The 25,428-nt window shown below is 55.7% G+C and overlaps 10 protein-coding genes across 10 annotated transcripts; 3 read left to right on the top strand and 7 right to left on the bottom strand.

Annotated features, from left to right (window-relative positions):
- Positions 1-480: 480 nt before the first annotated feature.
- J7T54_007277 (Brefeldin A resistance protein-like protein) lies at positions 481-2,027 on the bottom strand (the record flags this gene model as incomplete). The annotated part of the gene is made up of 4 exons (XM_051507565.1): positions 481-552; positions 610-1,010; positions 1,061-1,619; positions 1,677-2,027. The coding sequence occupies 4 exons, from the start codon at positions 2,025-2,027 to the stop codon at positions 481-483; spliced, it is 1,383 nt and encodes a 460-aa protein (XP_051361284.1).
- Positions 2,028-2,670: 643 nt separating this feature from the next.
- On the bottom strand, positions 2,671-3,501 carry J7T54_007276 (electron transfer beta-subunit; the record flags this gene model as incomplete). The annotated part of the gene is made up of 2 exons (XM_051507564.1): positions 2,671-3,396; positions 3,448-3,501. The coding sequence occupies 2 exons, from the start codon at positions 3,499-3,501 to the stop codon at positions 2,671-2,673; spliced, it is 780 nt and encodes a 259-aa protein (XP_051361283.1).
- A 406-nt stretch (positions 3,502-3,907) lies between these two features.
- On the bottom strand, positions 3,908-5,175 carry J7T54_007275 (ADP-ribosylation factor GTPase-activating protein-like protein; the record flags this gene model as incomplete). The annotated part of the gene is made up of 3 exons (XM_051507563.1): positions 3,908-4,231; positions 4,289-5,059; positions 5,152-5,175. 3 exons carry the CDS (start codon positions 5,173-5,175, stop codon positions 3,908-3,910), a joined length of 1,119 nt encoding a protein of 372 aa, XP_051361282.1.
- A 662-nt stretch (positions 5,176-5,837) lies between these two features.
- Positions 5,838-7,249, bottom strand: J7T54_007274 (Single-stranded TG1-3 DNA-binding protein-like protein; the record flags this gene model as incomplete). The annotated part of the gene is made up of 4 exons (XM_051507562.1): positions 5,838-6,194; positions 6,279-6,518; positions 6,572-6,857; positions 7,014-7,249. 4 exons carry the CDS (start codon positions 7,247-7,249, stop codon positions 5,838-5,840), a joined length of 1,119 nt encoding a protein of 372 aa, XP_051361281.1.
- A 1,779-nt stretch (positions 7,250-9,028) lies between these two features.
- J7T54_007273 (NADPH-dependent diflavin oxidoreductase-like protein) lies at positions 9,029-10,950 on the top strand (the record flags this gene model as incomplete). The annotated part of the gene is made up of 3 exons (XM_051507561.1): positions 9,029-9,169; positions 9,222-9,496; positions 9,549-10,950. 3 exons carry the CDS (start codon positions 9,029-9,031, stop codon positions 10,948-10,950), a joined length of 1,818 nt encoding a protein of 605 aa, XP_051361280.1.
- Positions 10,951-11,147: 197 nt separating this feature from the next.
- Positions 11,148-12,418, bottom strand: J7T54_007272 (uncharacterized protein; the record flags this gene model as incomplete). The annotated part of the gene is made up of 4 exons (XM_051507559.1): positions 11,148-11,447; positions 11,536-11,991; positions 12,243-12,316; positions 12,364-12,418. 4 exons carry the CDS (start codon positions 12,416-12,418, stop codon positions 11,148-11,150), a joined length of 885 nt encoding a protein of 294 aa, XP_051361279.1.
- A 1,846-nt stretch (positions 12,419-14,264) lies between these two features.
- Positions 14,265-15,486, top strand: J7T54_007271 (Biotin synthase-like protein; the record flags this gene model as incomplete). The annotated part of the gene is made up of 2 exons (XM_051507558.1): positions 14,265-14,546; positions 14,599-15,486. 2 exons carry the CDS (start codon positions 14,265-14,267, stop codon positions 15,484-15,486), a joined length of 1,170 nt encoding a protein of 389 aa, XP_051361278.1.
- Positions 15,487-16,133: 647 nt separating this feature from the next.
- On the bottom strand, positions 16,134-20,219 carry J7T54_007270 (F-box/WD repeat-containing protein-like protein; the record flags this gene model as incomplete). The annotated part of the gene is made up of 3 exons (XM_051507557.1): positions 16,134-16,419; positions 16,769-19,766; positions 19,820-20,219. The coding sequence occupies 3 exons, from the start codon at positions 20,217-20,219 to the stop codon at positions 16,134-16,136; spliced, it is 3,684 nt and encodes a 1,227-aa protein (XP_051361277.1).
- Positions 20,220-23,181: 2,962 nt separating this feature from the next.
- On the top strand, positions 23,182-24,337 carry J7T54_007269 (uncharacterized protein; the record flags this gene model as incomplete). The annotated part of the gene is made up of 3 exons (XM_051507556.1): positions 23,182-23,369; positions 23,429-24,022; positions 24,076-24,337. The coding sequence occupies 3 exons, from the start codon at positions 23,182-23,184 to the stop codon at positions 24,335-24,337; spliced, it is 1,044 nt and encodes a 347-aa protein (XP_051361276.1).
- Positions 24,338-24,488: 151 nt separating this feature from the next.
- On the bottom strand, positions 24,489-25,136 carry J7T54_007268 (uncharacterized protein; the record flags this gene model as incomplete). The annotated part of the gene is made up of 1 exon (XM_051507555.1): positions 24,489-25,136. One exon carries the CDS (start codon positions 25,134-25,136, stop codon positions 24,489-24,491), a length of 648 nt encoding a protein of 215 aa, XP_051361275.1.
- Positions 25,137-25,428: the final 292 nt, after the last annotated feature.

Below are 25,428 nucleotides of genomic sequence, written 5' to 3'. Positions count from 1 at the left end.
CGCACTGTTGTTATGTAGACTCCCCCCGACCTCTAACATGCAAAACACTTGACCCTTGAAAAGTTCCTCTAGTCTACCCGGACGCCTTGCCTCCCTGTGCATACTGCTGAGCACATAACCATCATTTTCCGTATACCAGCCACAGTGTCAATGTTGCAAGCTAGATTGCGCCGATCAAGCTGCCATTCTCGGCTTGTAACAACACCCTTCCAGGTGGTGGCATGAGATTTGAGTCATTCCAGACGTTGAGGAACTCAATTCTCAATTCACAATCCCCTCTTCAGCCTCGACAACTGCAAATCCCCACACTCCACATTACGGCGTTCCCTCATGTCCATCTGCTTGCATTGTTCCGCTGGTCTGTCTTTACAGATTCTTCGCTCCGACTATTGACACAACTCAGCTGTACCCTACGTGTAGGTACTGGCTGTGCAACACATCGGTGGGCGCCGTATTAGAAGTTGCTGGCGAGGGCTGCCCCTAGATGCCCCGGAGCTCCCTCTGGATGAGCTTGACCTCGTTCATGAAGATCTTGGCGTTCGCGGCAGTCATCTGTGATCAGGTTAGTTCCAAGTCAGAGCCATGTAATCCATGATTCCAGATGCGTACCTTGGCAGTGATATTCACAGGTTTAGCACCCGCGCCGTCCCCTTCAAATGCTGTGAAGACGATGCCGACTGACTTCAGCGTTGCCTTCTCCTGAAACTCCATCGCAGGCGCGATGGCCGTGTTCAGAATGACGCGGTGCGTTTGATCTTGTCGAAGAATAAGGCGGGCGACCTTGTTTGGTTTCGCGCCAGCTTCCTCGTCCTCCAGCTCGAAGCCTGAGGCGTCGAATGACCCAGGGATCGGGTTGTTATCATGATCAAGCTCAACGCACTCGACTGGTACATTGATCTTGAGCATGCCGCTGCCACGCTCTTTCCACCCAACCTCTTTGTCCAAGTGGAAGACCTTGGCCCGCACAGAGACGACAGTGACCTCGCCTTGCTCGCCATCGTTGACCTCAACTAAAATCGCATTAGTAAGACAAGTGACGCTGGTTTGAGTGGGCACCCACCCTTTTGAAGCCTGGCCTTCTTCTTGTCATCTTCTTTCTCAGGCGATGCTGCTCGCTCTTCGTCACCCTTGTCGTCCTTGGACTCATCATCATCATTGTCGTCGTCTTCGTCATCTTCGACATCACTCTCTGGCGCACCAAAGGCCTTGGCGGGCTTGTCATTCCCAAAAGCCGGCTTGGAGCCCGGCGCAGCGAATGACCCCAGCTTTGAACCCGAGGACGCCCCGAATGCGCTACCGCCGCCCAGTGCGCTGCCGAACCCATTGGATCCGGAAGAGAGTCCGGCAAATGGCGAGGCACTTGTACCACCTCCAAAGCTAAGCTTCGGCGCCTCGCTGGGCTTCGTGGGCTTCGTTGGCGAGGCGAAGGAAGTCATGGGTTTACCGGCTGCTGCTCCAAAGGGACTGGCATTCCCTCCACCCAATGAAGCAAAACCTGAGCCGCCCGCGGCAAGTTTGCCGAATCCTGATGCTGCAAAGGCGCTTGAAGATGTCTGTGATTTTTTCGTATCTGGTTTCGCATCGGTACCGCCGGTTTTCTTGTCGTCTTCTGTGGTGGACTAGTAAAATGCATTAGCACCTGTTTGGTAGGCATGCTGCGTGGAGATGGGACATACTTCTTTGCTCTCACCATCTCGCGGCCTCTTCTTCTCGGGCTCTGATCTTGAAGCCCGGTCCTTGGCCGAGTCTGTCGAAGCACCACTTTGTACGTCCTTGTCTTGCATGACCTTCCCGCTGTCTAGCTGGTCGTGCGCCCGCTTCTTCTTCGGCGACAGAACGTGATCCTCAGCCGGGGCAGCATCCTCTCCTTCGGTCGCAGGGGTCTCGGGGCGCTCGTTCGCGTCGGCCGCAGCGGTACTTGCTGGCTCGGATATTGAGTGTTGCTTTAGCTCCCTGCGGGCCGCTCGCGTCTCGGCATCCTCTTTGGATACAGGACTCGTTTTGGGACTGTTTGTTTCCTCGGCCATGGTGCTCGCGTGGTTTGAGGCTGGCGGGCGACAGAGGTGCAAAGTTCAGTAGTCTGAGCGTAGCCGGGTTGCTCGTCGATAAGGCCGCCTTTAAGTTTCGCCTGTGTTGGAGGGGTTACCGCTGGTGCCGCCAACAGAACATGAATCTTCGCAACACCACGGGCTCGTACTTTCGCGCCACTTGCACAGAATGCTGGTTGCTGAGGGAGGGAATAAAACCTCGAGGTCGAAGAATTGCGCGACTGGCAGGACGAGTTTGGACGGCAGCTGAGTGAGGTTGCGGAAGTTATAAACGTAGCCAATCAAGCGTGTTTGTCTACCTAGGCTTGTAACAAAAACCCGTCACTTTAAGCAGGTTCTCTTTGTCGACAGAAAATAGAAACAATCTCCGCACCTCGGCATACCAACAAAGCCGCTCTGGACAGGATTGTACAATTAATTCATTGTCCACCTCAGTCAAGGTCACAAACTGCTATTTAAAGATATCACTGCTGTAGCCTGCCACCTTGCGGACTCTAAGCTATTCATACTAAGCTAAATCACTAGACGAAGATGACGTCCCCAATAACGCTCACTCTCTTGCTGAATCAACCCCAATATATTGCTAGATGTGTAGGGTGTATTGTCTGAACGTCTGGATAATTTACAGTGCCCCCAACTCCTTGAGCTTAGCCAGCAGCCCATCAACATCTTCCACCTTACCACCGCCTTGTCTGGGCGCTGGCTCGGTGACCTTGAGCACCTTGAGTCTAGGCTCATTCGTCAAACCAAAGTCACCCAGCCCGACCTTGTCCAGCTTCTTCTTCTTGGCCTTCATAATGTTCGGTAAGCTCGCGTAGCGGGGCTCGTTCAATCGCAGATCGGTGGTCACGACCATGGGCAGCTTCGCTTTCACCGTCTCCACGCCTCCATCGACCTCCTTGGTCACTGTGATGGAGTCGTTCTCTCCAAACTCGACCTTGCTCGCCTGCGTGGCCTGCGGCCAGCCAAGAAGGCCCGCCAGCATCTGGCCGGTCTGTGCGGCGTCGTCATCGATACTCTGCTTGCCCAGGATCACCAGGTTGCTCTTCTCGCGCTCGGCCGCGGCCTTAAGCATCTTGGCGACAGTCAAGGGCTCCATATCCTCGCCATCCTTGAGCTCCACGTGGATCGCACGGTCGGCGCCCATGGCCATGGCTGTGCGGAGGACATCGGCGGCCTTGGGTGGTCCCGCAGAGATGGCGCAGATGTCCTCGACACCACCGGGGAAGCGCTTCTTCTCACGGATGCGGACGGATTCTTCGACGGAGAGCTCGTCAAAGGGGTTCATGGAGTGCTTGACGCCGGCGGTTTCAACGGCCGTCATGGCCTTGTTGACGCGGGGCTTGACCTGTTCTTTGTTAGTACTCCTAGACGCCCGCGCGACAGACATGGTAATTACCGCATAGTCAATGACCCTCTTGACGGGCACAAGAATCCGTAGTTTGGAAGCCATGGTGATCTTGGGACGATGAACGCCGAAATGGGAATGAAGGACGCAAAACAGTGTATCGTGAGATCGCTCGGCAGGTCGATGATGGATCGGCTAGGCCCGGCCTCCAACCTCGGGCCAAGACGCACGTGACTCGTGTCGTCTAGCCGCACTCCGGCTTCGGCTTGCGCACGACGTACTAACTTGATTACCCGAAGCATTGGGATCTCGCACTATGGCTCAAACAGCACGTTAATACTGTTCACTACTGTTTGGCTCCCAGCGGTTGGACTCGGGATCAAGTACATGTATCCGAATTCGTCACATAGTCTAACGCCACATATATTCCAACGCCTAGCTCCCAGCATGAAGGTCTAATCTTCGACAACCAAGCACTCTCCCTGCCGCGTATCGCCATCCACCAGTGGGCCTACCAATCATCCCACTCATCGTTCTTCTTCTTCGCGGGCGGTGCGGCGCTGCCACCGGCTCGCCCCTTACCCATTGCACTGGTTCCAATGGCGCTGGAACCGCCGCTGCCGGTCTCATTTCTCTGGTCTGCCAGGTTGGAGAAGTCATCCCAGAAACTCCTCCTATTCTCATCCATGTTCGAAGCACGCGGCGACCGCGCATTGACCCCCTGTTCATCTCCCTCGACGAAGCGGTTGAAGCCCTCGGAGGCATTCTTGCCGGCAGCTTGTGCTTGCTTAGCCAAAATGGCCGCTGTAGTCTGTGCCTGGCGCGCAAAGTCGGTCTGAGAAAACTATGTCATGGTCAGCGAGATGGCCCTTGAGTACGACGACCGACCAACCTGTTTCGACGCGGGCTGTAGATACCCATCATTGACGTTCTTGGCAGTCTTGGTCACTGTCGAGGTGAACCACCCAAAGCCCTTTGTAAGCGCCGCCACAGTATCTTTCTGCATATCCTCAAACGAGGGCGCATTCTGCGCTCCCGAGGCGGGACCAGGTGTGTTACCGAAGCCTGCATACTTTCCTCCTTGGCTGGGGGGAACGTGATCCGGCCTAGTGGCGTTCGCGTTGCCCAGCCGCGCAAAGTATTCGTCGTCCACCTTCACCTTGCCCCCAGGTTGTTGCTGCTGCGAGGGACTCTCGCTGCGACTGGCCGACCCGCTGAGCGGCGTGCCTGAGCGGGAGCCAGATGTGGCAAACGATGTCTGCTTCTTGACGGGCGCGGGCGCTGGCTTCTTATCGCTGGGCACGTACTCTCTGCCCTCCACCTTGGCCGTCAGCCTCTCCTTCCATTCCTCCCCTATTTCGCTCGTGTATCTGTCCGAATCGGTGCCGTCATCCCAGGTGATGCTGCTCTTGTCGGTGGACTCGTGTTCGTAGAATTTCCGCCAGCCCGCGTTCCCGCCTAGGCGCATGCGTTCAATCTCGATGGCTTTGAAGGCGTCCATGGACACGCTGCGCACAAACGAAATGTGGACGCCCAGACCGCGGTGCTTGCCAGCGCAGGTCAGGCAGATGAAGATGCCAAACTTGGGCGAAGCCCATTGGGGTGACGGAGCATTGCAGTCGCAGCAAACGTTGTTGCTTGATTCTTTCTGCAACGCGGCGAGCTGCACGGGTAAGAACGAATTGTCAGTCTGTTGTCCTTCGCATCAATGAGCAGAGGTTATCTCGTCACCTTGGACCGCGTTTCTGGGTCAACCTCCCACATGGCTTTGGATGCCATCGCGGGCGGCTCTGCTGGGTGATTATATCGGCAACAGGACTTCGAACCTTGTGCGGCGAATCGGAGATCTGTCAAGGAACGGGTCTTCAACAATTAAAATGAGCTTTGTTGGGATAAGTATGTAGTAGCTTTGGTTTGTGGTTTCGACAGCAAGGGGCGCTACGTATGCACCAAAATACGGGCAGGAAGGGCCACTAACTTAACGTTGGAATCGCGATGGAACCCAGACCCCCCTCCCCCTGGCAAGCAACTGGAAATCCCCACACAAAACGGTACACGCGTATGTATCGATATTGGCATGGTGGACAGCTTCTGTAGCTGGACTCCTTAAGACGACATTCAACAATGTTTGTGCTGTTTTTTCTGTACCGAACTGAAGCATTAGAATGTGCTATATGACACGAGGTGGAATGCGTCGCGGCTGCGAACGACAGATTACAAAGTCATGTTCACCAGCGCACCAGTCACTCGAGTTTTGAGAGTCGCTATTTTGTTTTTGAGTCCAACTGGGGCGGAATTTGTTTGGTGAGTAACTCTGCAATTTCTCCCATATATTAAATACTCATTCCCAAAAAAAAAAAAGGACCCATTGTGACCTTTTTAATTCATGATGTGATATCGGGCATATGGAGGTTATTGCCGTGAATGTCACCCAAGCCCATCTACACAACGGTAGGAGCGGCGACGGCGGCGGGGACAGCAGCCGCATCCTTTTGCTCGGCGGGCTTGGTGTTCTCTTGCTTGGTAGTCTCGTCCGCCGGGGTGTTGGCCTCCTCGTCAGTCTTATCAGGGGAGTCAATGGCCACCTTGACAGCGATCTCGCGACCCTCAATGTCTTTGGCGTTCATTTCAGCGACAGCCTTCTGCTGGAGCTCCTCAGAAGCCAGGGTGACGAAGCCGAAACCACGTCCCTTGCGCGCTTCGCCACGGGCCTGAAGCTTCTTGATCATGAAGCGAGGGATGGGGCGCAGGGCAATCTTGGCGGAAGTGGGCTGGTAGTCCTTGAACAGATTGATGAGCTGTCACAGTCAGCACGGTTCCAGGCAGTCCAGTAATGGTCAACTTGCCTGCTCCTCGGTCAGGTCGTACGGAAGGTTGGCAACCATGACCTTGGTCTTGGAGGGAACACCGTCAGCAGGAGGGCCACGCTCACGGCGCTGGCGCTGCTGGGCGTTTGCGGCCGCCTTGGAGGATGTGTCAGTATTGTTCATTGCGTTGGTGATATCGGCCAAAGGTTGTGGAACCTCGTTGGTAGCAGCGGGGGGAGCATCGGTGGCTACAACACCGGTGGGACCAGCGGCAGCGGCGCCTTCAGCGGTCTCATCCTTCTTCTCTTCGCCCTCCTGATCTTGTTAGCTGCTCTGTCGGCAAGGAGAAAGATGGGGGAGTTGCTCACAGCGCGGGCGCTGCGGCCGCCACGGCCGTTGCGTCCACGGCCACGTCCACGGCCGGAGGCACGGCGGCGAGTGCCCTCGCCACCAGCGGCCTCGGGAGCTTCAGCAGCCTTGTCGGCAGCGGCCTCGGGCTTGCGAGCCAGCTGGACGGAGACCTTGCGTTCCAAGATCTCCTTTCCGGATAGCTCTTCGATGGCGCGCTCGGCCTCCGTAGGGGTCGAGAGGTCGACGAAGGCGTAACCGACAGGGCGATCGGTACGCGGGTTCTTGGGGATGGAAACGGACTCGCTACACTACAGTTAGCGTAGGCTCGTACCGACTCGAACGCTCGCATTTTGTGCGACATCGACAGCAAATGTGCGGCGTTGCGGCGCGGGGACGGTGCGTCGAGCTCGTCCGAAGATTGCGTGAAGATCCAAAGGATCAGCATCTGGAATGACTTACACAAGGTAGCTCTTGAAGAAGCCCTTCAACTCCTCCTCAGTTGTCGCGTAGGCCAGGTTGCCAATGTACAGACGACGGCCTTCGGCAGCACTGGCCGAGGCAGCCTCGTTGGCGGCGGCCTTGTTACTGTTGAGGTTGGTATTGCTCAAAGTTTCGGCAACATCGTTGACGGCGTTGGAGACTGTGCTGGAGACAGTCTCGGCAGCCTTCTCCACGGGGGCGGGAACAGCAGACATGGTGATGAACAAGTGCTGTCGTGTTGGGTCGTGTGATGGGGTGGAGGTCGGTGAGAGGTTGAGATGACGTTCGAACTCGGGTGTGGAGAGGCACCTGAAGGTTCGAAGAAGTGTGCTTGAAAGAGGCGAACTCGTTTGAGCAATGAGGAGGAAGTTGAATCAGGGTAGCTTGGTGCCCTAGAAACAGTTGTGGTTTGACAGACGTCGAGCGTTGCGCGGAGACACAAAGTTGACTGGATTGATTGTTGTGTTGGAGGAGAGAGAAAGGGGGAGCGAGCGTTGGAGCTGGGCGCGGTGAAGCTCTGAAATAATTTTCGAGGGTGCAGGCTGCAGTCAGCGCGCCTTCACGTTGCCTCCCAGCACCTGCCGCCGCTGCAGCAGCCCCCTGTGACGGTGAGATCGAAATGCAGGTGCAGCGGGCGTGCAGCCCCAGCAAGCGTGGAATCGCGCCTGCCAGCTTGCGACAAGCTTCAGCGAAGTGGCAGCGGCGCTCACAGAGTGCCTAAAGTTGGCACCAATAGGTCCGGAGCTATGGACACTCAATTATCGCCCATCAATCGAGATGACAAGACATGCGCCATGATGTGTGCATGAGGTTGCTTGATTTCAGCTGTGCAGGCCTCTATATTGCCATCGAATCATCGTCACAGGTCATCTTCATCAGCTCATGTAGCTGTCGAAGTCAACGGCCAGTGGAATATGGAAGCAATGCAAGACCTTGGCTTTCTGTCTTTTTTGGCAGAGCTTTCCCCAACCTGCTGGCTCGGACGAGATCCAAACAGGGGTCTCCTCTAGGTGTCCCTAGGCTCTAGCGTCCAGACCACGTCCTAGGAGAGCGACTGGATCCACTTCCAGGTAGTCTAGTGCATTCGGCGTCTGTGGAGAGGTCTTGCCGCCCAAAGTCTCCAAGCTCGAGACGACCCTTCTCATTTGGAAGTTCCAAAGTTGATGAGGATGAACAGACCGGAGCTTGGCAAGAGCCATGCCTATTTTAAGATAAGGTACGTTACCTTACCATTATCTTACGTCTTCCATGATCAGAAGATACTCCTGGGCAAAGCAAGAGCAACACAAAGTGCGACAGAATGCAATTCATGCCGAGAACGATTGTTAGTCAGATCGATAAGTGGACGGTGACGAGGATAAATGCCGGGCCCTCACCAATGAACTCGGAGAAATTAGCAAATTCGTTGCAATCCTCAAAGTTTATGCCTATGGCTGGAGCATGTGAGCAAGACGCCATCCCTGGAGTAAAAGAATGAGTTCATTCATGCATTAATATAGCCAATTCAACTCTGCCTTGACGGCCTCCACTACTGACAGGCTCGGCCGCTCACGTTGGGTCAACAAAGCACATTCAGCGTGTCGGTCGCCTCCATTGTCGCCTCATCCACTGCTCGAAGTAGTAGGAGTTAGAGTAGACAGCTAGAATCACATGGACACACGCTTTCTTGGCTACTCCAACGTAACAGTGCCGGGATCACATCAATACCGGATGCTCAATGCGACCAGAATGCTGACCGCGGGGAACTTTTCGTCAAATGGTTGCAGTTGCGAGATGAGATTTGGGTGTAATAGATTGATAAGATATCAGACCTTGATACGCAAAGCTACTAGTCTACGGATAGTCTGGTGGGTGACCGCGAGGCGCCCCGTCATCGGAGTCTCCAACAAACAATTTCGGCCCATACAGTACGAACCAAGCGGCTCTCTTCATCAATAACGGAACCACGTAAACTCATGACTTGCGCATCGTATTCTCACTAAAGAGTCGATAAGATGGCTGGCAGCCAGAGATCCGCCCTCGTCCTCTATGGATCGGAGACGGGGAATGCGCAGGACATGGCCGAGGAGCTGGGGCGACTGTGCGCACGCCTGCACTTTAGCACAGACGTCGACGAGCTCGACGCTGTCGATCTTGTGAGCACCCTTCCCAAGGACAACGATGGCGGCTTTGTACTGATCCGCACAGAATAGCCTTCTCAAGCATCAAATCGTCATGTTTGTCATATCGACAACTGGGCAGGGTGACATGCCACATAATTCACTCTTGTTCTGGAAGAAACTACTACGGAAGAGGCTACCACCTGGCTGCCTCTCCCAAGTAAACTTCACCTGCTTCGGGCTTGGTGATAGTACATATGTCAAATTTAACTGGGCGGCTCGGAAACTCGTGAGACGGCTCGAGCAACTGGGGGCGAACCGGTTCTTCGACGATGGGGAGGCAGACGAGCAGTTTGAAGATGGGTATGACAGTGGGCTTCCTTACCCCATACGAGCGAAAACTAACACATTGTAGCATTGAGGGTGCCTTTTCGAACTGGGGGGAGCGGTTGCACAATCACCTGCTGGAGGCATACCCTCTCGAAGCAGACCAGTCGCCCATACCTGACGACGCAGTACTGCCTGCTCGGTGGTCTCTGGCCCCAGCATTGGAAAAAATTAAAGACTCCTCAAATGGGCATCACACGCAAGACTCAGAACCCATGGTAACCGGCCCGCCTCCTGAGCGACCACTCCCTATCCCAGATGGCTGGACAGCCACAATTGTCGAGAACAGTCGACTCACCCCTGACTCGCACTGGCAAGACGTTCGTCAAGTATCCTTTGACGTCCAGCAGCGTCCTGCCGGCGAGGTTCTCCAGACGAACCCTGGTGACTGTCTCACAATCTATCCCAAGAACTTCCCCGAGGACGTCCACCGGCTCATCACACTCATGGACTGGACATCCATCGCGGACGTCCCCCTCGTCCTATCCCTCTGCCCATCGCTGCCTCGCAATCTATTCGCCCCTCAACCATGCACACTACGAAATCTTCTCCTCGAGAACGTCGACATTACAGCCATTCCCAAACGATCCTTTCTCAAGAGCATGTCCTACTTCTCCACGGATGAGTACCACAAGACCCGTTTGCTGGAGTTCACCCAGAACCTGTACATTGACGAGTACTTCGACTATGCCACACGATCACGGCGCAGCATCCTCGAGGTACTGGAGGAGTTCACCTCCGTCAAGCTGCCAGCTGAGCGTCTTTTCGACATCTTCCCACTGATCCATGGCCGAGACTTCAGCATCGCCAACGGGGGCGCCACGTCGCCATCCGGCGTGGGCACACGAGTCGACCTCCTCGTGGCGTTGGTGCGGTACCGCACCATCTTGCGCAAGCCGCGACAGGGTCTATGCTCTCGCTACCTCGCATCTATGCCCCTTTCGTCAACGCTCGTGGTCTCTCGCAAACCCGTCCTCAGTCCCATTCATGGATCCGCCAATGCGCAACGGCCTCTTATCGCGATGGCGACAGGAACAGGCGTTGCACCCGTCCGATGTCTCGTCCACGAGCGCCTCAGCCACCCGAACCCAGGGCCTATGCTACTCTTCTTTGGCAACCGTAATCGCGAGGCAGACTATTTCTTCGAGAAGGAATGGGAGGCGTTGCATAGTGGTGGCAAGCTGGAGGTTTTTACGGCCTTTTCTAGAGATCAGGACAAGAAGGTCTACATACAACATCTCGTCAAGCAGCAGGCGGACAAAATCGCATCGCTGATACGGCAGGGTGCCATATTTGCTGTGTGTGGCGGCTCGAGCAAGATGGCCGATGCATGCAAAGAGGCCGTGTTCGAGCCGTACAAGAGTGCAGGCGAGCCAGAAGAGAGGGAACGAGAGCTGAACGCTCTAACGTGGTGGCAAGAGATCTGGTGATGCCTACATCTGGAGTTGAATAAAGAAATATATGCTTGTATGTAAAGTCATGATACAAACGCAAAGTGCCCATTGCCCTTGATCCGCCTTTATATATCCCTTTCGCCCATGAAATATAAACCTGTCCATGAGCGTATCTGTAGATTATTTTCGCCAGTCATGAAGGCAGCCTAATTTGTCGTGGCTTCTTCCCAGCTCTATCTCCTTGCGGCCATCTGCGGCACGCGCACAAACTCCATCCCTCCGCCACCAGAAGCATCATCCCCATGTCCATCTGCCCCCGGCGATACAGGAGGTGTCTCCGCCCTATAGTTCACATGGTCCCGCAAAGCTAGCATCGTCTCCTCCTCTTCAGTGTAGTTGCTTCCCAGTATTCCATCATGCGAGCCGTTCTGTGCTGTACCACCACCAGAGGCTTCGGGGTGTCCATGCGGAAGATACACACTGTCGGGCAGCGGTCCCCAAAACACAATTCTGGACGGGTCAATCGGCCTGCGCTGCACAGCAGAAGATGGTGTCAGCTGGACGCTGGCTGGGGACTCTGAGCGAGCGGGGAGACAATGCTCGGCGTGAGTTGCATCCGACCACTGCGACTGCAGCGCCCACGGCAATCCCAGCAATAGTGGCTGTGCTCAGGTCATCATGGCGTGACTTGGGTGGTGGATATGGGCTGCCGTCTGGCTGCTCAATTGTCTCGAGGACAGCAGCCTCATTCGACCCGTCAGGGAACAACGCCTGGTGTATGGAGAAGGTTGCGCGAACATATTCCGTGAGGTAAGCCTCTTGGAAAAATGACCGTCCTATCACGTAGGCAGAACTGTCCCCCGACCTTCTGAGGGAGAAGTAAGGAACGGCTGGATTGCCATATTTGATAGCCTCGGGTTCGGAGGGATACTGGACCGTACTGATGAAGGCCTTGATAGGCACGGTGATATTGACTACGCCAGGGGTGTTCATGGGGTCTCCCAGGTTGTCTGTGTTGTCCGTGCTTGACAGTGTGAAGCGGAATCCAAGGGCATCCGAGTCGTGGTGTTGCTGGTACTGGTCGTTGTCAATGATGTACAAACCCAGAGTAACATCGTTTGTTAGGTTCAAGGTTTGTGCAAATGCGTCACACATTTGATCTGGAAATCACAGGAAGGGCGTCGCCGTATCGATGAGCGCAAAAAAAGGAGTATCCGGCCAGAAAGAGCCTCTGCGGATGAGTTCCAGTTGCCAGGGGTCTCATTCCCATTGGTCTCAACCTCAATACCACGGACGAACGTCCGCAGCAGAGTGTCCTGCTTTGTGACTGCAAAGTCAATGTCGTGATTGATGAAGCGAGTAGAGTCGAAACCACTCATGGTGATTGAAGCGGGCGTATCATCTGGCACACATCAGCAAAGCTCAGAGGCATATGGTCACCTTGGGTACCTGCGATAGTGGGCTCCAGCAGTGTAGCCATAGCTGTAGCTAGGGAAGAGTCCATAATCCTCGACGGCAGCCGTGGATGGTCACTTGGCCACCACGTCCCCGAAGTTTCCCTGTGTGATGCCGAGACCGAAGATGCCCAAATAGTAGTCCATCAAATTAAGGGCAGATGTAAAGACCTGTCTCATGGACAGGCCTTTGTTCACGGTCGGTAGGCTCGATCTGCAACGCGTCGAGTCCGTACCGGCCATTCGCACCGTGATTCAGATGATCCAGCCCGAGCTGCCGCGTTCCCATATCATGCCAGTCTTTCGACTGCATGGGGTCGCACAGACCACCCGCGCAGAGGAGCAGTGCGGTTCATCTCCATCAGTCAGTCGATCTATAATCAAAGGGAGGTTACTACATACTAGGATAGCATCCTCCAGTGCCTACAGCCCAGAGTTCAGATAGCGCTGTGCCGATAAGAACATTCACCTTCTGCTGCTGAGAGCCGAGCAAGACTTCAGTCGTTGACCAGTTGTCATCGATGCCAGCCCATCCGCCGTTGGGCAGCAGGTAACCGCGGTCCTTATGACAGTCTCAACGAGTAGCCATGCCAACGTGTTCATGGCGGGCTCACATGAGCCAGATAGATGGGCGTCTGGCCAACAGACCGTCACAACAGTGCTGCGAATCAGATCTGTATTGGCCCCGTCCATCTGTGAAGAACAACAGAGACGGCCCAAAGACGAGCGGCTTCATAACACGACAAAGATGAAATGACTGTCGTCCACTGAGTGGTGAACCTGAACTCCTGGAGACGAACGTTGTCGTCCTGCATCAATTATGTCGCTTCATCAAATAGTGCATTCGACCGGCATAAGCTGCATAACTCGGGGATTTTGCACAACCATGGGGACCCCCAGTCCGACCCCTTTATAGGCCTAGTCCGGTCATACCAGAAAGACCTCTTTGAAAGTTTGAATTCAACAATTGAATTGACCTCATCAGTCGGGTGACTCCGCGACCAATTGAGTGCTCTTGCAGTAGGTCCGACATCGAGAGCTTTTTGTATTGCCGACCTCGCATCCAGGTGTGGCATTGACCAATTCCAGGGTGGTCGTATCGACAATCGCGGGCTAGCTGGGTGGCCAAGGACTGGCTACGCGAGCATTTATGCCACATGCCACATGCCCTTTCACGGACGCCTCGGGGACTAATTATTCTAGCCTTTGCTTGAAGCAGACAAACAACTCAAATTCTGTGGAGGCCCAGGCTTTCAGCCGTGACAACATTCACACTGCCTACAACTCAAAGTCCGTCATTCTTGCGGGCCACTCGCTCGCTCTGCAGTGACCTCGAGGCGCTTAGTATCGGCCTCCGCATCCCTGATGCAGGTAAATAGACACGCTGTATATCTTCCTCAAGCACCGGCAATTGTTGCGAAGCTTGTTTTACCGTTACAGGCCCGCTGTTGACCTCGGTAGCCGGTCTGGTCTCGCTCGGACAGTTATGTCCTGACGGGGGCCAGTTACTACAGTGGTCTAGGCTAGGTACGCACATGCATGTCTGTTGCATTCTTGGGCCTGCCCAAGGCGACAACCGACAGCTTCTCTCACCAGGCGATATTAATACCGCAAGCATTGCGAGTCCAATCACTCGTCACCAATTAATAACAGTAATCCACGATTGCATGCATAGTGGCATGTGCTCCCCGCCCACCACCCGCACTTTGTTGAGCCGTCCGTCCCCATCTCATTAAGTGGTGCCTGGCAGACTCACATCCTTGTATTGTTAGTAGGGGGAGGTGATCAACAGATACTACTCTATGTGAGTCACGCCTCTATAAATGACTCTCCCTTGCCTCCAGTCCGCAGCGGGAGGCCACCCAGGCGTGCCACAGTCGAACCATGTCTGTCAACATGATGAACACTTCATGGCGAACGGCTGCCTCACGGCACGCTTACAGCCTCCGTCCACGCCAACTACCGAGCCGTCCCTTTTCAACCGTCGTGGACCAGCAGCCGCTGCCGACACGCAGCCCACTTCGAAGCGACCATGAACAGCCAGAGGAGAAGCAGACACAACATGCGGAGGAGATCTTCCGCCGAGCCGTTGCCGCCACACAGGTCCGGAACAACTGGACAAAAGAGGAGATCTCGGCCATTTACCACCAGCCACTGATGAAGCTGGCCTATGAATCCGTGCGTTGGAAGCTGCGTGATGCGTTTCTGAGCTGACTTGGCATGCCGGCAGGGCTCTGTGCACCGTCGATTCCACGATCCAGCAGAGGTTCAGCTCTGCACCTTGATGAACATCAAGACGGGGGGGTGCACCGAGGACTGCTCGTACTGCGCCCAGTCGACGCGGTACCAGAAGGGTACCGGTCTCGAGGCGAAGAAGGTCGAGACAGTCGAGTCGGTGCTCGAGGCGGCCCGCGTGGCGCGCGCCCGGGGGAGCACGCGCTTCTGCATGGGTGCTGCGTGGCGGGACATGCGCGGCCGCAAAAACGCCCTGCGCAACATTCGTGCCATGGTCCAGGGCGTACGCGCGCTGGGCATGGAGTCGTGCGTCACACTGGGCATGATTGACGGGGCACAGGCGCAGGAGCTCAAGGAGGCAGGCCTGACTGCGTACAACCACAATGTCGACACGAGCCGCGAGTTCTACCCATCCATCATCTCGACGCGGAGCTACGACGAGCGCCTCAAGACGCTGGCTCACGTGCGCGACGCGGGCATCAACGTCTGCTCGGGCGGCATCCTGGGTCTCGGGGAGTCAGCGCAGGATCGCGTCGGGCTGCTGTTGACGGTGTCGACGCTGCCCTCGCACCCAGAGAGCTTCCCCGTGAACGCGTTGGTGCCCATCAAGGGCACGCCACTGGGTGACCGCCCTCCGGTCGACTTTGCGAGCATGCTGAGGACGATTGCGACGGCGCGCATCCTCATGCCGGCGACTGTGATCCGCATCGCGGCCGGGCGCAAGAGCATGTCCGAGGAGCAGCAGGCCCTCTGCTTCATGGCTGGCGCCAACGCCGTGTTCACAGGCGAGAAGATGCTGACGACGGACTGCAATGGCTGGGACGAAGACAGTGTCCTGTTTGGTCGCTGGGGTTTGCGGCCCATGGAGCCGAGAGTGAAATAACGGAGGGCCTGTGCGCTATTTCCTCGTCGTCGCGAATGAGGTCTGGTCGTGTAGCTGTTTTGTCCATCATCAAACAACTGAAAGTTCAGGTGAATGACATGCATGAACCACGTTCGAGAACCGGGATCACGTGCACTGACGACACCCTTTTCCGCTCCTGCGAGAAGCGACTGAAGACTAGCCTGGAGAACAACAAGTCTCGGACTCACAATTACATGCCAGTGAAATCAGGGGTCCCGAGAGACTTGAATAGTTGACCTCATGTTCCAATGGCTGTGCGCGGACGTGGCTATTGCAAGTTGAGGAGATGCTTCTCGCCAGCAACGTCTCAACGAGCAACATCCGCTCCAGAGTGACAAAAGACGGCGACTCCATCAAGAATTCAGGATAAGTGATCACCATGGACCCCAGCCCGGCTCCTCCTCGGAGATGCAAGGCGCACGAATGGCATGCATGTCTTTTGATCTTGATTCTGAACCCCGGATTCTGTGCGAAACATCCGCGCTTGAAAGTTGAAATCATTTCCGCCGGCAGTCATGACCCAACCTTTTCTCTCTCTCCACCGTCCATGTATCGCCCTCGAGGCGTCAATCAGTTGCAATCAAATCGTCGGCTGACGTTGGCAACGTGGCCTCCTCGCGCTCTACTCAATCAAAGACAGCAAGGATGGCCTCGCCATCTGACAATGTCATTTTCATCAACGGCAAAACCCTCAGCGTGGACGTTGCGGATGTCACGACCACCATGGGAGGCGAGGTGCTCACGGTGGAACAAGACGGCGTGAGGATGTCCGGCTCACACGCGGCGGCTACCGCTCTACAAGTAGCCGTGAGACGGACAAGGGAGTCGCCACTTTTGAGGGCGAGAGCAGGCCCAAGGCGACGGGAAGCAGCGAAGATGGTGATGAAGATGACGAAGGTGATGGCGCGGGTGCTTTGGCGCCGCACAGAATCTCAGCTGGTATAACAGTACTGGCCATTTTGGAGCTCCTGGTACAAGGGGCCACTATTTAACGACCTTATGATAAGGATTACGACAGATATAGAAAACGCACACATCAGGATAAACGGGCATTCGGCGTTCATGGCAAGGCAAGTATTCGAGAGGCCAGTGAGAGGTCAGAACATGCAAGATTTAATAACGAATAACACCAAATATAATTCACGGGAGCTCAAAAGAGGTCTAGTAGGACACATGTATCCACGGAGAGGTGGGGGAAAAAAAGGTATTATCAAGCAATCCAGAAGCAAACACACACGTCGCGCACACGAGGGACAATCACCATCTGCTCACCCCCTTGCCCTTGCCAACCCCTTCGGTCATCAATGTCGGAAATTCCTCGACCTCAGCATGGCCGTTCTCAATGGCTGCCGAGGAAGAGGGATCCTGATCAGCCATGCTCAAACTGAGAGCCAAGGCAAGGTCCTCCTCTTCTTGCGTCGATGGCCGAGCCAAATTGCCCAGAGATGGCATACTGGGCGTGTGGCTCGCTGGAGGCGACTCATTGGAACCAGACCGTGAAAACTGGCGATTCTTGCCACCCATGGGCCTGAACTTGACGGCAAACTCAAAGTCCCCAGGCCCCTGGCTACGCGGTGACTGTGCCGCCACGTCGTTCACGCCTTCCATCAGCGATAGACGCAACGCTTGCTGGACCTGCTGCTCATAGTCCGAATCTTCCTCGACGATGGGCGCTGAGGCGGAAGGCCCCGCAACGCTGGCTTCAGGGGTGACTACCTCCGCCGTCGTCTCGCTCCAGGACGAGGCTGTGTCGATACTGGCTTCGGCAGAGTCACTCGTGCGCCGTCGCTCCTCCACGGCAAACGCCTCTTCAGACACCATCTGCGCGTACAGCAGCTGCTCCTCTTCCGTCAGATCGCCCAACGCGCCAACGCCAAAGCGACTGCGTAGGCGCGCTTTTTCGCGTTCTCGGTCTTCATTCTCCCGACGCAGCTCGGCTTCTTCGGCAGCAATGTACCTCGAGCTCGTCCCGGCGTGGCGACGGCTGGCGATTCGGCCATGGATATCAGAGTGTCGGAGACGACGCTTGCGGCCGGGATGATGAGGGGTCGAACTGTAGGACCAGTAGCGCATGAATGCGCCAAACGACACGATTCCACGCAGAACAGTCGGGTCCGGATCGAGGTAGATGGCACTAGCAGCACAGTAATGCTCCGCCGACAATGCCGGATTCATAGTGACCATGTGCCGGGGTACGCGGCCATTCGATCTGGCATTCAGTGTTCTGACCACCTCCGTGTTGGAAGCCAGGGGATCCCATGCTTGAACAAGGCCATCGCTTCCGCCATGCACAATGTACAGGGAGGAGGCCGCGACGCTGGAGACTTGCGGTGATTCGGTCTGGATGGTGCGAACAGGAAGTAGATCAGAGCTACTAGGCCTTTCTCTCCCATTCCAGGCAACGACAGCACCAGACTCAGTGCCCAGCACGAGGAAGCGCGCACGACGGCCAGGGATCTCAACGTCGTTGCTAGTGCCTTGGGCAGCCATATGAAGGGGATCCTCTGTCAGTCTGGTGACAGCATGGGTGGAGCAGTCCAACGCAGTGGCAGTGATGACCGTGGAAGGAGACGTCTTGAACTTGAGCGCATGGCACCACCACTTATGTTGTTTTGGTGAAGAAGTCTCGCCAGGGCTGAGGGGGGTCGGTGGGGGAGGTTTGGGGTTCTGGGCGTCAGGGGTCGATGTGGAATCCACTGCCTCCCCATCGACGCGGCCAAATAGAGAAGGCGGCGTCGGGCTAGAAGACGCGCCAGGCATTGCCTGCTGGCCCTGGGCAGATGTGCGCTGATACCGGTACACACAGGCAGGGCGACCCTCTGCCAAGCCGCAGTCGAACACGAAGATGCCTTCACCGGCCCCTTTTCCATCGTCGTTGGCAAAGTCCACTTCCAACCTGCGCCGCATGTCCCAGCCTTCGCAGACCTTGACGAAATGGGAAGGTGTGTAATGCAGGTATTTCTCGACCTCGCGGGCTTCTGCGGTCATCTGCTCCTGATTCAGCTTCATGAAATCAGCAGGTGATCGAGGGGAGTAGGTGCCGCGAAGGACATTTTGGTCCAGCTCGTCCGGTCGAGCCACGCGCCGCGTTGCTTCAAGCAAATGCCAGTATGCTGTGCGACCAGCGTACCAGGCATTCTTGCGCACATCCTCCCCCTTGACGTTGCTTAGGTTGTGGGCGGGTGTCTCCGTCATATAGAAGACTTCGCCCAGGGCGTTGAGTGCAACTGCCCATACCCTGTTGCTCGACTTGCGCTTGGCATTGTAATGATCGTCAACCTTGATGGAGATGATGGGCACACCGGGGCTCAGCACCCACGTCGCAGTCATGTCTCCACTGGCGAGCCTAGGACCTGATGAGTCCCATCCGAGCGCGAAGGCAGTGATGACGCCAAGTGTAGAGCCAACCAACATGCCAACCATGGCAGATGTAGCTGCTGGGACAGCAGACGATTTGGCCAGCCACACGGCAGAGACAGCATCCGAAATTTCGGGAATCTTGGGGATATCGGGGTTTGCGTCTGTGACGCTCGACTCCGCGCCCAAGTAGCGACCTCGATTCTCGTTGACAGCCCGAAAGTAGGCACGCCCGCCAGGGAACCCCTCTCCAGCCAAGAGGCCGTAAGGCTGACTGACATCCATGACGTTGGGCACAGCAGCTGGGCCGTCTCCTAAGCCGTAGGGGACGGTGTTGGGCGCAATCTCATCTAGCTGGAGGATCGAAAAAGGATCCTCGAGGCCCCATTTCTCAATTTTGCCGCTGGTCGGGTCACTCATGGTGCCAACTCCCAGAGCGGCTGCGCCCTGGATAGCACGAGGAGGTTTCTTGCCATTGTTGAAAACAGCGTGGATGTTGGTGATCAGCCAAGGCAGCTTCGAGTTGTAGGTCAAGACGGCATTGTTCTTCTTGCCTGACTGGCTTGTGCGACCTGATGATCCGATGCCGTTTCCCGGTTTGCCTCGCTCAAGACTCCGTATCAACCTAGTCCTGAACAGGTATTCACTCCTCCAGGTAGCGAGGGGGGTGAGGCGCGTAAAGTGGCGGGTCTCGGACCGGACGACATCTGTCACCGACTCTGACCAGACGCTGCTTGCCTTGCCACTCTTCGTGTTGAGTAAGGTGTGCGCAGGGAAGTATCGCAAGAATGCCATGCGCCACGCATGTGGCGTTGTTATGAGCGCATACAAGCGTTTGGACACCAGTGACACGGCAGCATGGGAATCAGGATGGAGGTGCGACAGAATGTGCGTCAAGACCTCTGTTTCACGTGTCAACTACCATCAGCACTATTGCGCTCCCGCTCGTACATACCATTAGGGAAGTCTTCGATGTGGATGCCTTCGGTATGTGAGTCACTCCGGCGCTTGATGACTTTGAATCCGAGGCCCTGCTTGGGTGTAGGGGGGGTGACCGCGTTCTCATAGTCAGCAATGCGTTTTCCGGGGAGTACAGCGCTTTCTGCAAGCGGGTGATCAAGGCTTAGGCCACGCAATCGCTCGTTGAGATATCCAGCGTCAAACCCCGCGGGGAGGTCATCGTGGTGATCGCGTCGCACGGAGTGCGGCGAGGCACTTCCGCTGTGACCGTCGAGACGGTCTCGATGAGATGAGTCGCATTGCTGATGGGAGCCATGTTGGGAAGAAGGAGGCGAGTCGAGTGCTTTGCCGGGTTCTGGGTGCTGTTCTGATATGGCGAGGGGCTCGTATTGCATGTAGCCGAGAGTGGAGGAGCGGTTCAGGTCAAGATGACTGTGCGCGTGGTCTTTGCACAGTCTGATATAGTTGCGTCGCGGGTAGGAGTGAGATTCGTCAGAAAGACAGCTCGTTCGAGTGATGAGGTTGCAGGGCGTTTGCGTGAGCTGGGAGGCATCAAGTGGTGGTATGTGTGTGGTCTTGACTGGAGTTGAGAGCTTTTCTCCAAGAGGCAGATGCGCGTCGTCGTCTGTCGTCACGACTCGGTTGACTCGAGACGCTAACCGTAGGGAGTCGGGGGCCACCTTTCTCGACTTATCGATACCTGGTAGTAACTCGCAGTCTTGGTTGTCAGTTGGCTACCCTGTACTGTGATACTCTACGCTGTCAAGAACTCTCTGATTATAAAGCCGTGTTCAATTCTTATGCTATTGACAGCCTGTCTCATATGGCCCTTATATGGAGTGTCTCACGGGGTGACTCGTTGCGTCTAAGCATAAGCATCAAGTGAGATATACGCCAACACGTTCTCGTCAGGACCTGATAGTTAAGTTAACTAACACTCTTGTCTAAACAGAAGCGATTTACCCTATGGACCATTTTGCGACTGCTAGTACCGGAACAATGAGTGAGCAAATGTTGTCCCTACAAATATCTGCCAGGCGCCGTAGGTCCGATTCAGCTGCAACAAATTAAAAAAAAAAAAAAAAAAAAAAAAAAGGGGGGGGGGGTGGCCCACGCACGACCTGAAGGCATAAACCAATAAACCAAGTATGACTTATGAGTTCTGGTTAACATCTACAGACACCTTCAAGCCACGAAACCAGCCCACTGGCTCGGAAGAGCCGAGCACGGCAGATGCGGGGTTCGAAAAGCGACGAGGCAAGAAGAGAAGTGATGCGGCAAGATCCCAAGGGTGTCAGTAATATTGCATATCTCTTGCAGGACGGCAGACGCCGTGGATGCACTGGACTGCAGCCGGCAGCCAGCATGACTGATCCTTGCCCTGATACCGTCTCGGAGAGGAATTTCCTGCGAATGAACATCGAACCATGGCGAGGAGTTGCAACTCGTTTGCTGACCCCCTTTCTCCTGCGTCTTCTTCAGCTGTGTATCGCATGCCACCATCGATGCCAACATGAATGCAACAGCAAGTTTGTTGCCCGAAGATCAGGAGCTGAGAATGTCCCTATCTACCTGGCAACGCTGTGTCGTTATGCACAGGAATTATGCTTTGCGATATCAAACGCAGCTGCAGACCTCTGTAGCTCAAAAGGTACCTTGCTAGACTTGCCGATATCCATCTTCAGCTGTCAGTTAGTAGGCCTAGATGATGGGGCGTGTCTGAGCCGTGATGCAAAGCAACGAAATGCCGTCAAAACCTCGGATTTCTTGAACAATTTGAGGCCCTTATATGGGAGGGCATTGCCCGCTCCCCAGCAAGCAGATGATAGAGTGGCAATGTCACTGACGTTGTCTTGTTGTTGGGCCGCACCAATAACCTTGGACGTTCCCAGTTGGGAGTACGGACCGTGCGACGATGTCGGTCGCAAGCCACAGGTCCGATGTGTTGGAACCGCAGTTCCCCCTTTTCTTGTTTCTCACCCGTCCCGTTGTGCCGGTACCGGTACTACCAGGCGCGGTAAGGTGACGTTGGTGAGGTCACATTCGAGACCCCGCCTCCAGCCCAAAGGGCCCGACTGCAACTTGCAGCGCAGCTGCCCATTGGATGGGAAAATAGCCATTGTTGTCCGTTGCCAGCCTTTTATCTGCGATATTTGATCTGAAGCTCGCTTGGTAGGACAGAGCAAGACACGCATTGGCCACCATGAGTAGCAACCGGCAGCAAGCAGGCAGGCAGCCAGGTGAACAGGTTGGGTAGCTATTGAGACCATTGGCTTGAGTCAACACGCATACGTACGTACAGTAAGACCGGCTTTGTGATGCGTACATCATGCGGCAAGCAGCTCCATGCGCTGTCTGACTGTCTGGGTCCTAGACTTAGGATGTTGGACCAGGCCAGCAGAGCATACAGTCGGATTTTGCGGACTGGAGCTTGCGGCGGCCGGCCCATCGATGCATATGCCCGTCACGGTCCATTCCTTCTGCTGCCTGAAGTGTAGAGTGCATTGTGGGCTCCTTGGTCGACTTCGGTGGCCGCACTCGAAACGCTGCGCATCTTGAATTAGTGGAGGCTGATTTATGAGGATGATGAAAAAGACTGGACTCTTCGTACGTACTACATGCATAGCAGCCCCGAGCGAGAAGACGGGACCGACCGCCCGTTACCCACCTCAGAAGCCGCCTGGGCCTGGACCCACGCAGCCCACCACTGCACTGAGCCCGCCTACGGGTGCGATATCCCAATGTCTTGGCTACCTTACGAGTACTCCATCCTTCATGTTCGCCGCCAGAGCACGCGCATGCTATCCTGATAGCACAGTGCTGTCCGTACAACAACAAACGTACTACGTACGTGCATATGCAAGCTGCAACCGGGAACCTGGTCCGGGCCTGTCCTCCTGTACACTGTACAAGTACAGGTCCACGGGCACGGGTACATGACTGAAGCTGCGGCTGATGAAGATGCCCACACGGCACGGACATGGAGCCTAGACCCCTTCACCTACCAATCCGTACTACGTACCGCACAGCGTTGGCCCTGTATCTCTCCGCACCCACCTCACGCTTACATCCATCTGGCCTCGATTCTCATGAACTGGTAGAAGAACCCCTCGAAGCCATTCGATCTTGGGCTCAACCTCTCCCGCAAAACACTTCAGACTCCGGCCGGTGTTTCGCGATCGAACTCAACCTATCTTCCTCTCGAATTGCCGCGAACCACGATTAAGCACCGGGGAGACCCTCTTGAGACACCCCGAGACCGACGGACGACTTCGCCGCGCACTTGATAGCTACACCAATTGAACGATACGACGAAGGTTTCGACGACCAACCTGCCGCTGCAAACGCTTCCCGACCATGAGCTCCCAGCCAGATGCGCCGGCGGCTTCCACGCCCCAGGGCGAGAGACCGCAGCGAAAGAGTTTGACCAATCTATTCTCCCGTGCTCGAACAGTGCTCCGACGCAGTGAAAGCTCTACGAAGCAGAGGGAGCAGGGCGATCCAGCGTCCGAGACAGGCGGGGCCTTCGAGCTGCCTGACAAAATGTTCGTACCAAAGCCCTCTCATTCTTGCTGGCTACCGGCTCTGCTAACACTTTGAGCAGGACAGCTCCGGCTCTGACCAGGGCGCAGGAGGCTCGTGCCAGGTACGAGGCCATGCAGGGTGTCTCGCGCCTGTCCAAGTCCGAGATGTTCGAAGAGCGAGCCAAGAAGCTGGGCGAGCGCTTCGGCATCGAGCTCAAGCCGACCGAATGGCAAAAATCCATCGCCGGCGACACCGTGCTGCGGACAGACAAGCCCATCCGCATGCGCGTTCGCCGCACCTGCCACAAGTGCAACGCCGCCTTCTCGGCGGACAAGGAATGTCCAAACTGCCAGCACATCCGTTGCACAAAGTGCGCGCGCTACCCCCCGAAGCGTACCGAGGCGGAGGTCATCGCCGGTCGCGAGAAGAAGGCGGCTATCCTCAAGGTCAACAGGGAGAATGCACCCATCATCCCTGACTGGGACATTGATGAGAAGGAGGGGGAAGTGCTTCTCACGCGTCCCGCTAGGAAGGGCGGTTCCGATCTTGTCTACAAGAAACCGCGCCAGCGTGTGCGGCGCACATGTCACGAGTGCCAGACGCTCTTCGCCACCGGGAGCAAGCTGTGCGCAAGTTGTGATCACGTCCGTTGCACGGACTGTCCGCGCGACCCGTACGTTGGCCACGCATCTCCCCACCACGAGTTGAAGCTAAGCATGGCAACAGGCCCAAGAAAGACAAGTATCCCTTTGGGTACCCAGGCGATGCTTTTGGTCCAAACAGTACTCCGCGCTTCGAGTGCGCCAAATGCACGACTTTGCATCCTGAAAATGTTCAGGAGGGGGCCAAGTGCAAGGTATGTGGGCTGGAGAAGTCGGACGCAAGTCCACGGGCACAGCCGCGCAAGGTTGAGTCCGAGCCTGAACCTGAAGTTGTGAAGAGGCTGGCGGCGCGCCTGGCTGCACTCAATGTGAGCCCAGACGCCTGATATATTGACCGGGCTCACGACTCGATCCACCTGACGGCCGCCTATTTGCTACCAGCACTTCAGCAACTACCTCTTCCATATACCTTGACGTAAATCAGCACATCTGATATGAGATTACTGTATCCGCAAGCTCAGCGACCGATTCATGTAATTAGGCATTGTTGTAGATCGTCCACGGCTCCTTCTCAGCCCTCTCCCGAATCTGCGCCTCCTCCTCCCTTCTCAGACGTTCTCGGACCACCATGAGCGCTTCACCAAGCCTATTCTCACCCCATTCTGCACGGTGACCCATGGCATGCTTCTCCTTGAATCCGATCCCCCACACTCGATCCTTGCTTGACGCCTCGACCAGCACGCGGTCACCGGTGGCGAGGAGCTTCGCCTTCAGTCCTTCGTTTTGACCGAACTTGGCCACGTTCCCTGCCACGACCACTTTACTCTTGACGTCGTCCCACTGCCTATCACAACATCCGATTGTATTCTTTCCGAGTCTTTTCTGCTCCTTGGGCGACGCCGTGGCCATGATTCGCAGTTGGCGTACAAAGTCGCGGAACCGCCCGGCTTTGCAGTACATCATGAACTGCTCGGCGCAGTTGAACGTGATGGTTTCATTTGCGCCCGAGAGTTCACATGGCTGGCCTATCAAGGAGGCGATCTCGGCCTGGGAGACGGTGAAGGGACCGAAATACCATGGGCAGAACTCCCCGTACGGTGCGTTGGGGAAGTAAAAGAAAATAAACTCGTCCTGGGCTGGGGCTCTGGAGCCGGAAGGATGCGATTGTCTTTGATGAGGTTTCATTGCGCTAGGTGGGTTGCCGATTCACGTTGTCAAAAGGTGGCAATGCGTGAAGGGGGAGTTGGACATAGACGTATGACGCGAGCAAGTTCTGGCCTCTTCTACTTGATTTAAAAGAAAGTTTCACAATTCTTCGCGTAACAAGTGAGGAAGCGTGGCGAGATACTTTATTCAGCCTTGCTCGCGCCTCGCAGGGAGTCATACGGCAACTACTTGGTGTAAAAGCCTCCATCCGCTAACTACAAGATTCAGTAGCGAGAACAATAATTGCGCCCATGTCTCCGTGACATTCAAT

Source organism: Emericellopsis cladophorae, assembly GCF_022114955.1.
Source record: "Emericellopsis cladophorae strain MUM 19.33 chromosome Unknown NODE_33_length_250951_cov_121_911845, whole genome shotgun sequence".
In the NCBI taxonomy this organism is placed as follows: Eukaryota; Fungi; Ascomycota; class Sordariomycetes; order Hypocreales; family Bionectriaceae; genus Emericellopsis; species Emericellopsis cladophorae.
Note: the sequence above shows the minus strand (reverse complement) of the source record. Positions and strands in the feature narration are given on the sequence as shown.